Raw genomic sequence first — 14735 nt, forward strand, 5'->3', positions numbered from 1 at the left:
AGCACAAATGTTCATGTGGCTGGCAACACTGTTTAAGAAGTATAAAAAAAAGGTTAGAACCATAAAATTTTAGCGGAATAGAAAAATAGAATGCTCAGCAGCATAGCAATACTCTTCAACTAAAATCCAGTTTTTCATTAAGGGTTCAACATTTTATCGTAGCTGGCAACACTGCTCAATTTTTGCGCCACCAGGCAATACAAGTGAGCATGCATCTTTTGTTTTCCGGATAGCTCAGGATCCTGACTACTTAGAAAGATGACGTCTTCGGCAAAGTTGGTGGCAAAATTGAATCTCATGGCTTTTATAATGATAGCACTTGTACCACTGAACAACTTTGCCGAAGGCGCCATCTTTCTAAGTGGCCAGGATCCTGAGATATCCGCAAAACAAATGTTTCATGCTCACTAGTGCCACCTAGTGGCAAAATTTTAAATCTCATGGCTTTATATAATGGAAGCGCTTGAACTACGGAACAACTTTGCCGAAGGCGCCATCTTTCTAAATGGCCAGGATCCTGAGATATTCACAAAACAAAATTTCTATGCTCAATAGCGCCCCCTGTGGCAGAACTTCGCATTTCAATGACCACCATATGTAAGCCCTTAATCTACTGAACAATTTTGCTGAATATCATAATCTTCTATTTTTAATAATCTGAATTTCGGTCGTGAAAAAGTAGTCGTAAAAAGAACCGTCGTAAAAAGAACGGTCGTAAAAAGAGTGTATATCTTACACAAGCACGGTGCTTTCCAGACCGTTATTAGAAAAAGACATCTTTTTCGATTACCGTGATTATCAGAAGGCATACCATTGAACCTTGGTTCAAAGTTGGTTTGAATAATGATTTGTAAACTCGACCACACCAAAGGCCCAAACGCAATGATAGCGGAACGGCAACGGAAAGCGGAACCGGTTCGCCAACATGAATTACACCATCCTAACTGAGCTGTCAACGAACGAAAGTGAACCAAGTCTGAGTCGACAAGCATGTTATAGTTCATGCTGGCGAACCGGTTCCGCTTTCCTTTGCCGTTCCGATACCATTGCGTTTGGGCCTTAAGAGTTACGCCCTTTCTAGGGGTAAACATTAGAAATAAATTTTAGACATATTTAAGAGAGTTTCCAATATAAATTACAACTAAACACCATCAAAGTTTTTCAAAATTCATTAAGTGTTTGTAGGCTCAAGTGCTTTAGGGCATTGCGGAGCCGGTATGATCATAAAACTAAACTAATTTTTGTAGCTCAATATTCTGAATTATCTGGTGATCCCATGTTCTCACGTTTCAATAGATTTCCCACGCAACACATGGTAACATGTTGTACATATAGCAGTGCGCAAGTATACCTCAAAGAGTATTTCCAGATATTAAGTTTTTTTTGTTAAGGGTAGCTGTCTTCCACATCTTCTTCTTCTTCTTTCTGGCGTTTCGTCCCAACTGGGGACAAAGCCTGCTTCTCAGATTAGTGTTCTTATGAGCACTTCCACAGTTATTAACTGAGAGCTTTCTTTGCCGATTGACCATTTTTGCATGTGTATATCGTGTGGCAGGTACGAAGATACTCTATGCCCTGGGAATCGAGAAAATTTCCTTTATGAAAAGATCCTCGACCAGCGGGATTCGAACCCACGACCCTCAGCATGGTCATGCTGAATAGCTGCGCGTTTACCGCTACGACTATCTGGCCCCTTCCACATCTTGTTAAGTTTTTCCTTTCCGGTTTTGGTTTTGTGATCACTACTAATTAGAATTGTTACCATTGTATATGCAGTGCAGTGTATTAAATAGAAGGAAACTAACGGCTTAAAAAGTTGTAGTATAAAATGGAAGCAAAAAATGAGAAGTATAAAGCAAGAACTTTTATGTTGTTCTATGGAGTTCAACATCGTTTTAAATTCACTTGCGGGTCTTAATTTTAAATATTTGTCTATAAAATTAAACACTTATCATAATTTTCAATTTTTGCTGGAGTTAAGAAATGTTTGAAGCTAAGCTAAGTAGTAACAATGCTCAATGTGAGTGTTTGAGTTTACCTAGGTATCCAGATTATTCTGCTATACAATTTTTTCACGATTCACAATCATAAAGAATTGGCTCCGTAATGTTTTACAGCACTTGAGCCTATGAAAAATTAATTCATTATAGATAACTTCTATTAAATGTAATAGTAGTTTGTTTCTTTCAACTTCAAAACATAATCAACGATACTAGAATGCCTCTTGAAACTATTTAAAACTAGTGCTTCTTTCAGTTATGCCTTTTAATTAAGGGCGTAACTCTAACTTCGGTCGATGTTGTATTTCTTCTGACAATCACGGTAGAGAAAAAAATGTTTGAATAACACTGATTGTGTAGATTTACAACTTCAAAAATGCGTTACTTAAAAGCGGGTCCCACGATTTTTTCTTAAATTCTGCTCAGGCATGCAGCTTAGCGATAGAAAACGATTGGTGAGCTCGTATTTGATGGAGATTTTTTTTCTGATAATAACGGTCTGGGAAGCACCGCGGGAACCCTTCCAGAAACTTCAACAGAAATTCCTCCTGGGTCTCATTAAATAATTTCTCCTTGGAATTGTTAAGTGAAGTATACTCCTAAACCTCAACATTCTCCTTCATTATTTTCCCAGGTGTCAATAAAAAAACAGGGATTCCTCTAGGCAATATCCTAGCTTATTTTTTATTCTTCCAAGAATTCTTCCGATATTTTTTCAATAAATACGTCCAAGAATTCTTCCAGTTCTAAGATTGTGGATTTTTGCAGGAATTACTTCTGATATGCTTCCAGGAATGCTTGTAGATATAATTTTAGAACTTTCTGCAGAGATACGCACATGGACTCCTCCAGGGTTTCTCCAAGTATTCTGCTAGGAGTTCTCTTACAAATTCGTTCAGATACCTTCAAGAATTCTGACAGTAGATTTTTCTAGGATATGCTCAGCAATTCCTCATAAGATTTCACCAGTTGCTCTTTTTGGGATTCCTTCAGGAACTTCTTTAGTTGTTTCTCCAAGGATTCCTTCAGACATTCCACTAGAGATTTATCTAGAGATTTATCCAAAAATTCCTTAAGGATTTCTTCCGAAGTGTCTCTGAAGAGGTCCCTTGGAAAATTCCTCAAGAAATATCAAGGAATTCCTTAATTTATACCAGGGATTCCTTCAGACATTCAATACGAGATTTTTCAAGGGATTAAATCAAAAAAATCTTAAAAGATTTTCTCTGAAGTATCTTAGAACTGGTTTTAAGAGGAATCCCTGGAATCTTCTGGAGACGTTACAGGAAGTTCCTAAAGAAATATCAAAGAATTCCTTCAGCTTTTCCTACAGGGATTCATCGAGACATACCACCAGAAATTTATCTAGAGATTTATTCAATAATTTCTTGAGAGATTCTTTCGAAGTATCTCAGATGAGGTTTTAGAAGGAATCCCTGTAATCTTCTAGAGGATTCCCTGGAGAATTCCCTCAAAGAATATTAAGGAATTCCTCCCGTTATTCCTCCATGGAGTCCTCTAAACATTTCACCAGAGCTCTATCCAGGGAATCCAGATTTTTTAAGAGATTCCTCCAAAGTGTCTTAGAAGAGGTTTTAGGAGAAATGCCTGGGATCTTCTAAAGGAGTAACTTGAGATTTCTCTCAAGGAATATCAAGGAATCCATTCACTTATTTCCCCAGGGATTCCTTCGGACATTCCACCAGAGATCCATTTAGGGATTTATCCAAAAATGCTTAGAAAAACTCCTCCGAAGTATCTCAAAGAAAGGTTTTAGGAAGAATCCCTTGAAACCACTTGTCTCTGTAGAAATTCATTGAGGAATATCTTGAAGTCCTTGAAGAAATCCTTTAAAGAATATCGAGAAATTACTTCAAGTATTTCTCCATGGATTGCTTTAGACATTCCATCAGAGATTTATCTAGGAATTTCTGGGGATCCAAAAATGTCATAAGTATCACAGAAGAGGTTTTAGGAAAGATCCCTAGATTCTTCTATAGGAGTCTCTAGAGAAATTGCTCAAAGTATTTGAAGAGCTGATTGCTCATTACGATGCAATCATCGTTCCGGAGGAGATTTCTAAGAGATTTTTGTCCCAATACGTAGTCCAAAAAGGTTTACCACGTCTGTTAGCTTTCGTTAAAGGCTCGAACAAAGAATCAGGGTACGGGTCCAAACAAGGATCGAAAAGGGATCAATAGGTACAAAATTCGCACTGGAAAGCACTGCTTAATTGCTTGAGGTAGTCTCAAAACTTCTGTCTACAGAAAGACTTTGCGTATGCACAACACGAGAGTACGGTACGCTTTGATTTAACGTTACGTGATTTATTTTACACAACCAGATTTATTATCAAAACGACGTCACCTGTCGGGATTAACGCGATTGAACCCGGATCTCACCCATGCCTTATCAGATAACGTCTAAGATTGTGTTCAATTTGCAGAATTAGCAATCTATTGGCAAGGGTTACAACACCGATTGCATCGATTTTGCAACGGATAACACTTTGATGTCGTACCGATAATTCGATTCCCTATAAAACCACTGGTTGATTCTTCGGTCACCATCAGAAGCCAGTGCAACGTAGATTCCTCCATCGACATGTTCCAACTAGTTGGTAAGTGCTGGTGAACACCTAGAACCCTTGCAACTCATCTTCATCAATTTTCCTAAACCTAGTTCTCAGCGCACTCGTCGTCTTCGGACCGATTCGGATCGCCCAGGCCCAGACCAGTCCGGAAGGTTGTGAATCTGCCAGCTGCAGTAGTTTCAAGAATATCAACACCCTGTACTGCCACATCAATAAGGCCAGGTTCTGCCAGTGTCGTCCGGGCTTGGGCAACGCCTGGGTCCTGCAGGTGATGCCCTGTCCCGATCCGGAAACGGTGTTCAGTTTCAAGCACCAAGTGTGTGTTCATCCTTGGATGCGGGATGATCGGGACTGTGGCATTCCAGGAGATACATTAGGTGACGACTGTGTATCGGTTCCGTGCAAGACATTTGAGGACATTAATACCCTGAAGTGCCATCCGGAGAAGAACCAATTCTGTCAGTGCCGGCCTATCTCTACGCGACCGGACGACCCCAATAAGGGGTTGTTTGCGGGGATATCGATGCCCTGTGCCAAGGGAACTTCGTTCAGCTTCCAGCAGCAGACATGTGTTCACGATGGACTCTGGGTCGACAGCTGTCCATATGAGGACTAATAAAAATTGAAAGATATTTTAATTAGATTTTTGTTTCGATTTGGACTTCGTTTTATGGATTGCAGTTTGTACCGTTTGTACCTGTTTTGAATTTACCTTGGTGATCTAGGTCAGCCATGAATTTTCCGTGGGAATCAGGTCTTCAGATCTACAAGCACAACTAGTGATCTCCCGAAGGTTTACGAACAACATTCATACTCATATCCAGCTTTTTACGAGCGCAAATGGTCGCCACAAAGAAGCTCGCTTTCTAGTAGGGACTAGGCGATCTGACATTTGACTTGGGTTGTTTGATAGCAAAACGATAAGATCGATCAAAAACTTATCGATTAGCTGTCAAAGTTCTTGAATAACCCTACAAAGCCGTTGGACTCCAAACTTGATAGAATATGTTTTTTGAGTCTGCTTGGGTATGAACCTTATTCATTGACCTTCAAAAGATCTCTGGTCACGCCTGTAGATATGAAGACCTCCAAAGCCCCCAAAATCCCAAAAACAAAAAAACCATGTTTTTTGGACTTAAGCCAATGAGAAACATTAGATAATTGAATAAACATTTGTTTCTAGCCTAAACTTAAGCGTTTGGTGTTTAAGTAGAAACAAGACTTTAGGATCGTTTTTGCAACTAGTTTGGCAGTTTTTCCTGCTCTAAAAATGCGTTCGAATTTCAAAATGTATTGTTTTTGATCTCTGACTTACATTTACCGACAAAACCCACTGGGGGTTTGCATTTTGACACAGGGGTTGTTCCTGTCTGACATTTCGAAAGGTACACGGAAAAAATAATTCACCCTATATCAGAGCTAAGATCTAGGGGTGCGGTATAAACTCAAAAGATTTTGTTTTTTGGACTTACACCAATACAAAACATTAAAAAATTTAGTGAAGATGTGATTCTGACGTAAGCTTATGCGTTTGGGAAAAACATGAGGATAAGGCTTTAGAACCCTATTAGATTTGAGTTCACAAATTGACCAAACTCACTAGCTTCCACCAATTAGCAAACATCTAATCTGAAGCACTTGAATCGTGATTCTCCCCCAGAACGTCGCAAATTTCAATGGTAATCACCGACAAATAGGCTTCCATAAAAAGTTCCCCATCATCATCATCATCATCATCATCGCCAGCTAATAAATTGAACACCTACTTCGGTGTATTGCACATGTCCCGCGAATCGAAACTTGTTGCCTCCTCTCTCGACTATCTTCTTCAAAACGACCATCGGTATGATGGTACCCAAATTGGTCATCGAGAGGTCGCCAAACCGCAATTAACTCACAGGTTTTGCTTATATCCGAACTACGACCACATCCTCATTAGGCCTATGAATGCCAAACATCGTCCCACGGAGGTTCAGAATTTCAGAAGGCTGGAGAAAACTCAATTTCCAAACGTGTTTTTAAGTTGATGTACAGTCAAAAGAAATGTTTTCCTAATGTTTGGACCTCAAATAGGTGCTAATGTTCCAAAATTTTTAAATAGGGTCATATAATGTGTAATAATATCTTGTTTTCATTTAACATTATGAAAGAACATTAGCTAATTCCCAATTAAACCAAAAAAAATGAGTAAAAATCTCACCCTTGACACTGTTGATCATGCGTGACGTTAACTTCGCCGAAAAAATAAACACTAGGGTTTTGCTTTTCAACACTGGAGATTTTCTTATCCGGAATTTCAAAAGGTACACGGAAAACATAATCCACCCAAAATCTGAGCTTAAATGTACGCAACAAACACGGAAAATAAAAAAAAATGTTTTGGACTATTTCTGACGTTCTAATTTTGCTTCAAAAACTTTATCTTCCCAAACTCCCATTAAAGATAAGTTTTCAGCAAAACATTTTCTGATGGAAAGATTATTCTTGACTCAGCTTCAACTTTCCTTGATGTAATTTTTTTCTCACGCAATGTTCACCTTTTGAACTTGACAATTATTTTTGTAGTTATGTCATATAATAAAAGGACTTATTCTTAATTCCGCATTCTGATTTGAGAAGAATCGTCTAACCAAAGATTGCCTAAACATTCGTTTGTTTGTTGTAGAGAGCCACAAAATGTATGAACAACAGTAATTTTGTTCCATGAAAACCAAAAAAAATGATGAAAATGGTAAAAATTAGGTCTGCTACTATAAAATAAGTTCCACAACAATAAGAATGAAGGAAAACAGGAAGAAAAAACATTATCCTGATATGTTTCCAATGAACGTTTAAACCTGGACTACTGTGCGCGGTAGGCATTAATCTCCACCGACAAATCACGAACTGTGCCCATTTGCCATAAATGAAATTCGAACGGTGCGGTGATGCCCCAGGTCAATGGCATCCGTACTTTCGTTATGAATAGTTTACGAACTCAACGGTGCGGTAGTTGATTATTGTCATATTTACACTTTTCTGATGGTCGGTCACCTGCACTGTCCTGTCATTCCAATAATAGTTACTACGATGGACAGCTGTCCACCTAAAAAAGTTTGCCCAAGAGCACTTCCATTGCTACGATTGCTGAACAAAGTCGTAGCAACGAAAGACATCATCAAGTCAGGAAGTCGTCGGATCGATCCCTGAACTACACAACACATTCTTCAAGAGATTCGAAAAGTTCGTCCTTTAGTAAATATAAAGTCAAGTAAAGAATACGTACACAAATATCTATTGTGATTCTTTTGAAATTTTTTCCTTGTCATGTCTTCAAGGATTTGTTGAGGAATCGGGTCCTTAAATGCTGAAAGAATTCTCATTTTTATTCTATAATACGAAAAGCATGTTCTAGCAACTACTTAAACATTTTTTCCAGCTCAAATATCGGCTATATAATATAACTTTAATTTAAAAAATAATTCCAGATATGAACCTTGACACTTTTGATCATGTTTGACGTTCACTTTGTCGATAAAAATGCCACAGGGCTTTTAGTTTTAACACTGGGGTTGTTCGTATCTGTCATTTCAGACGGGACACGGAAAACAAAATATAATAAAAATTTGGGGTTAAGCCAAGGGGTGTGACAAAATCTCATAAACCGTAAAAAATGTTTTTTTGAACTTAAACCAACGAAAATCTTTGAAAAAAAATTAGTAACATGTGTTTCTGACCTGAACTAAAGCGTTTGGTGCTAAAATTGAGACAGGGCTTCCAGGCCTTCCGAGAAAGCTTCCCTCAGAAATGCATAGCGAGATTGAATTTCACAATAGATACTTCTCAAAAGTAAATATCATCCATAATATCCTAGCCGTATTTTTCCTACGATTTCCGCCACGAACATGTGCAGGAGCAGAGATGATCCGGAAATACTTGAATACTTGAATTTCTACAGAAGTTCGGCCAAACAATATTGCATGTAAAAATATGAGATTTTTTCTGGAATTCCCTAAAATGTTTCTTTCGAGTGTCCTATCTAAATAATGGTTTTTTTATGAAAAACATTCCAGGAATCTAATCAGATAGTTATCAAATTACTTGTTCAAACGTTTGACAAACTTTTACTATATTTCTTCTCAAATATGTTCGAAATGTTTTTCATAAAAATTTTCTGGATTTTTTTTTTTTTTTGCAAGAAATAATCTTTTAGTCCACGGAATCCCTCAGGACCTCTTCCAGGGACTTCTCTATGGAATCCTCCTACAACTTCTACCAAAAATCCTTCAAAACAGGGTATTCGTCCATGAATACTTGCAAGGATTATTGAAAGATTTGTGAAAGTCTTTTTTCGTGCAAGATATATCAAAGAATTTTCCAATAAGTGCTCCTCCTAAATGATTACTTTAAAAAATATCTTGCCACTGAATACATTAGAAGTAATCCAGTGTGAGGTACTATTACACAGAATTAATATAGTTCCAAACAAATCCTAAAGAACTTCCTGAAAGCAGTTTTGCTGCTTTGAAAAAAAAATCCTGGAGCAATTGTTGAAAACAATCCCAGCAGTGGTTTCGAATGAACATTTTGAAGAATGCTTAAAAGATTCTTTGTGGAACCCTGTAAATAGGATTCTACGAAGAATTTTTTGAAAGAATTTCACATACAAAAACACCCTGGGGAAGTTTATAGATTTTTTTTCTGGAAAAACTTCTGAAGATGTATAAAAAAATACCAACAGCATAATGCTTTCTACCTATCCAACACGATTTTTTGAAAGAATCTTTGGAAGAACTTAAGAAATATCCCTTATGCGAATGGAAAGCCCAAAATTTGTAATAAACTTCCAAAAAACTTCCAGAATAAACATTTTTTTATTCAAAAATTCATGAAAGAAAGACATTCTGATGGAAGTCTGGAAAAAAAAATAATTAATTAAAATTCCTATGAGAATTTTTCAAGCATTGGGCATCTTCAAGTTTTGTAGGCATCTTTTGAGAATTCATGATGAAAATCAGGAAGAATTTTAGCAAAAGAAAACAATTGAAGGTTACAACAGAAACACCTGGTAAGATACAAGTAAGAATCGGTGGAATTTCTCGCGTTCCATTTCAAAAGGACCAATTTATCATTCAGAAGCTCTTTTTGTTTACTTTATCTTCAATAAATAACTACATTAACCTCTAAAACACATTGACATATTGTAAGTAGGCAAGAAAGAGTATCATTCCTTGTTTTAGTTTTGAAAGTGGATGATCTGTCAAAATAACTTGGAGTGTTGTCAAACTCGATTCGTGGAGCAATGAAGAATATGCCTTTTCATGTGACAGGTCCATCTATGTATTTATTTACATCGGTGGATGACTGGTGGTTTTTAACACGAGACTGTTATATCCATAGAAGAACTCTCAAAGTGCATCAAAATCAGCCTAATTGAAACGTAAAGAGGCATATAGCCATTATTTGAGCGGGAAAATTTGCCAAAGTAGTAGCAAAAACACGCTCTTTCGTGTTATTTTACATTTTATAAACAAATAAGAACCTATTATTACAATAATTTTCTTCCATTATGCTTTCGCTGCAGATTTCCTGATTGGCCTTCGATTCTTACGGAGATCTGCACAGAGATTCTACAGAAAACTGTGTCATGCTTAATTACAATAATGCATCCGAGATGCTCTCAGAAATTTTACGAGTTCCAGAGATTGAATCAAAGATTTTGTTTAGATGATTCTACAAGATCCTTCTAAGAATACCTTCAGGAATTCCATTAAAGGTACTGCTATGGAGTCCTCCAGAAATTACAGTTAATGAATTTTACATGGGATATCTTCCTCCAGGAATTCGTTCAAGAATTTTCACGAGAATTATCCCAGGTTTATTCAACCCAAGATCGGTCGCATGCGTGTACTGAGTACACGCACCCTGAGAAAAGTTCGCTTTTCATGCACAGCTCGAGCGAGGTGGTGTCGGCAATGGTTGAATGCGCGACCACTCTTGAGTTAAAAAAAAATCAACATGAATTACTCTAAGATTTCAACGACAAACCATTCTTTGGAGTTGCTTAAAAAAGTTTAAAAAAAAATACAACCTGGAATTTCTTTTTTGGTATTTATTCAAGAATGTCCACGAAAATTCAGGAATTCATCAAATTATTTCTACAGGAATTCTCCTGAAAAACCTTCTAAGCATTGTACAAGGATACGGAATTCAACTCAACTTTGCGCTGTCTCGACGCAATTCATTGGTTGAGCCCAATTACTCAATTTCGAGTTAATTTCCCAGGTCCACACTAGGTAGTTTTCCTTTAATTTTATTAGAAAAATATACTCATTTGTTCAACCCAAACAAAAAAGTCGCATTTTTCCAAAATTGGCTTATTGGGCCAAAGTATCCCCATTATTGGATAGATGCAGCTCTCTATATTTTTGGCAACATTCGTGAAGAAGAAAGAGAATACTGAGAGATTTTGGACTGAAAGAATAATCGATATACTTAATTTACGGTAAAGTAAACTCAAAATTTAGGTAACATATTTTTTCAGTGTGAGGATTGAGAGAGATGCTAGAAAAGATATCAAATAAGCAGAAGGGCATATGGTTTCAGTACAAACGATAAACTAAGCAAACGGGAGCAGACGAATAACACGTGAGTCTCGTGAAAAGTTTTTTGCGATGAAGTTGCGCTGCAATTGCTCCTGTTGCAATTCGGCTGATTGAGCCATTAGCTTTGCATGTGCCGGTTCTTCCCTCCGGACACTACAAAGGCACAAACATCTAAAGCCTTGGCCTGGAACGGAAGACAGAACGACTTGGATAAAGTTCAGTACGATCGGAAAATAGTATTGGGCGAATCCATTAAATTATGTGAGTAAATCACTACACCCAAGAGGGTGAATCAATTCTACCAAGAGGGTACATCAATTCCCCCGAGAGGGTAAATCAATCCCCCCTAGAGGTTTAATCAATTTCCTCGAGAAAGTAAACGAGAACCGCTGACAGGAATGAGAAATGAGGAATGAGAAATGAAGAATGAGAAATGAAGAATGAGAAATGAGATATGAGGAATAAGGAATGAGGAATGATGATTGGTGAATGATGAAGATGATGTGGATGATGATAATGTTTTTGATGATGATGATGATGATGATGATGCTTATGTAGATATAAATAAAGTTCTCTCCAAACTAGGAGCTTTTGGTTTTAATAAATCTCTGAGCTGTTTAGTGGAATACTGTCAAGTAAAAGAAAACCAAATATAGTACTACAGGGCTGATAGCGACTGAGTGTCTTTAAAATAGGAACATTAGATACCTCTTGCCTTAAGATAGAGACGAAAAAGAGACCAAAGAGAAAGCCAAAAAGAGATCAAAAAATGATCAAACAGGGATCGAGGAAACAAAAAGAAACCTAACACGAATCAGGAGATTAGAGACTGATTCCTCATAGCATCAGACAAGACATTAAATAAAAATATTTCTAAGACATATTTTGTAAATTCCTCGTGACATTACGACAAGTAATACTATTCTTAATACTGTGTGCATTTTTTTTTTTCAAAATTTTCTTGACGAAATTCACTACAAATCTGAAATGCTTCAGATGTTTGCTAAAGCTCCAGATATTACTCCGAAGATTTCAGAAGTTCATTTAGTGATTAAATCCTATGGAATTTTTCCAAGAGCTTACCTTAGGAATTCTTTTGAGATTTTTTTGGATATCTGAAAGATGTATATAAAATCTTCCGCATATTATATTAAGATATTTTTCAAGAGAGTTCAAAGTCCTTCAAATTTTTTATGCAATGATTCTTCCTCTAGAATATCCTATGAAACTACAGTTTAGAAAGTTTTCAAAAAATCAATCAGAAGCGTCTCCAAAGATGATTCCACTGATTTCTTAGCATTTCCTTTGAAGGTATTCATCAGAATTTCTTCAAGATTTCAAGTATGAATATCTCTAAAGAATTTCTTCAAAGATTTCTTTAGAAACTCCTCCAGTAGTTCTGAGGGATATTTCTCAAGGAAGTTTGCAAAAATTTATCCAGGCATCCTTTCAAGGATTTTTCCATGCATGTCTCCAGTTGAATGGCAAGAAAATTTGTTAGATATGAGATTTGAAAAAAAAATGCGTTTTTGAAGACATTTTTAAGTAAAATCTTAAAGTATCCTCTGATAAAACTAGTATAAGTTCTGGACAATATCACGCAAGATTTTCTGAAGGAAAACCTCGAAGAAACATTGGACGGAATCCCTTAAAAAATGGTGTAAGAACATTCGAAGGATTTTCTGAGAATAAAAGTGTTGCGGTTTTAAATAGTGCGTAGCCTCAAATACAGCTTTGAAGATTCCTTGGGATTTTTCTGACAAGTTCACTGCAAAATATTTGGAAGAACAACAGGAGTAATCCTTGGATGAAATGCTGGAGAAATTCCCAAAAACCAAATTGAGAGGAACTTAATCATGAATCACAGTTGAAATTTATTGGAAAATTCTAGAAAAAATCCCGACCAGATTTTCACCTAGCGATCACCTGGCATAACCACTGGGGATCTCCTAAAGATAGCAACCGGAGAAATCGGATGAAGGATTAGTGGAACAAATATCTGGAGGAAATTCTAGTTTATGGAAAAAAAGTCAAAGCTATCCTTAACAAAATTACTGTATGTAAGAAATTACTGAAATGCTCAAGGATTTCTGAAACACATTCTGAAGAGGACACCCTCCGAAAACATGCCAGAAGAATCTCTGGGAAAATTGGTAGAGGAATCTCTAGAAGAATTTCTGTAAGAGTTCCTAAAACAGCTTCAGCTGTAATCTCCGGGGAAATCAATAGGATAACTCCTGAAGGTTTTCCTCGAGGAATCTGAGAAAAAAATCTTGAACAATCAGTTGAATTATTACGTAATATTTCCTTAAGATTTCTAGAAGTTTGCATCAGAAATCTCTGCAAGTAAAATAAGCAAAAAAGAGACTTCAGTGACCTCTAATCATGAATAGATACATTTTAGAGACTGGCATTAAAATAGAGGCTATGTCTCTTAAGAGAGTTAAGCGTATCTCGAACGCAACTATGAGGCGACCTTCAGTGTCGTGTAGTAGACTCGACGTCTTTTTGAGTACTTCGGCAGAAGTTTATGATTTTTTTTGTGTTTTCACCAAGAATTTGACTAAAAATTATTCTAGGTGTTCAACTGGATAGGTAACAAGAAATGAATTCCCGAATAAAATTCTAGAAGAACTTCAATCGGAATTTTCAAAGATATTCCTGGAGAAATACTTGGAAAGATTTTTGAAGCCATTCCAAAAAAAACATTCCTGTAAGTTTAGTGGAGGGATATTCGAAATGCTGCAAAACTTTCTTGAAGAATTTCCACTAAGAGTTGCTCAATGAAATCCAGGAAGAACTTCCGAAGGGTTTCCTAGAGAAACACTTGTAGGGTTTAATGGAATTTCAAGAGAGGATCGTAGAGTGATTCGAAAAAAATTCTTGCGAATGCTTCTGAAGAACTTCCCTCAGCAATTCTTGAAAGAAAACTTGACGCATTTCATGAGGGAATACTTGGAGAACATACTGTAGTAACTTCTGGAGAGATGTTCTTAAAAAAATCCTGGAATCATTCCATGAGCGATAGGGTCAGTGTTCCCTTCGTGGACAGTCCCCTATAGTCGCACTAGTGGCTTTTTACGGCCGTTTTGCTATAAATCTTTTCAAAATATTTTTTGACATGAAGGTCAGGAGCTATTTATCTAAGTACCATTGATACACAGCTTGATTTTGTTCAAAAAATGATCGAAATAATTAGTATTGCTTAAAATTTGACCTTCCTTGCGCCTATAGTAAACCTATTGTTCCTATTGTAGCACTACTGAAAGAAACTATTTTTTATTGTACAAAATAATTAATGAATTATGAACTTTTTTACATCAAACGAAAGCATTTGATCCACTTTTTGAAGGAAAATATAAAAGCTTGGTAAAAATACGATTTTGATTAGTATTTTGCCAATGCCGTGATGCTAGTGCTACTATAGGAACAGAAATTGGAAATAGTGCTACTATAGGCACATGTATTCCTATAGTGGCACAAGCGATAATAAATACAAACATATGAGTTTTCGTAGTTTTCATATTTTTCCCACAAAACCAAGATAAAAAGCTTTCA

At 36.7% G+C, this 14735-nt stretch overlaps 2 protein-coding genes across 4 annotated transcripts in view; one reads left to right on the forward strand and one right to left on the reverse strand.

Moving 5' to 3' along the window:
• LOC5570412 (cadherin-86C) overlaps positions 1-14735 on the reverse strand; it is a 649107-nt gene that overhangs the window by 325596 nt on the left and 308776 nt on the right. The window lies entirely within an intron of this gene.
• LOC5570405 lies at positions 4521-5234 on the forward strand. The gene is made up of 2 exons (XM_001659063.2): positions 4521-4620; positions 4683-5234. Exons 1-2 carry the CDS (start codon positions 4605-4607, stop codon positions 5207-5209), a joined length of 543 nt encoding a protein of 180 aa, XP_001659113.2. The 5' UTR covers positions 4521-4604; the 3' UTR covers positions 5210-5234.

The sequence above is a fragment of the Aedes aegypti genome, chromosome 1 (genome assembly GCF_002204515.2).
Source record: "Aedes aegypti strain LVP_AGWG chromosome 1, AaegL5.0 Primary Assembly, whole genome shotgun sequence".
NCBI lineage: Eukaryota > Metazoa > Arthropoda > Insecta > Diptera > Culicidae > Aedes > Aedes aegypti.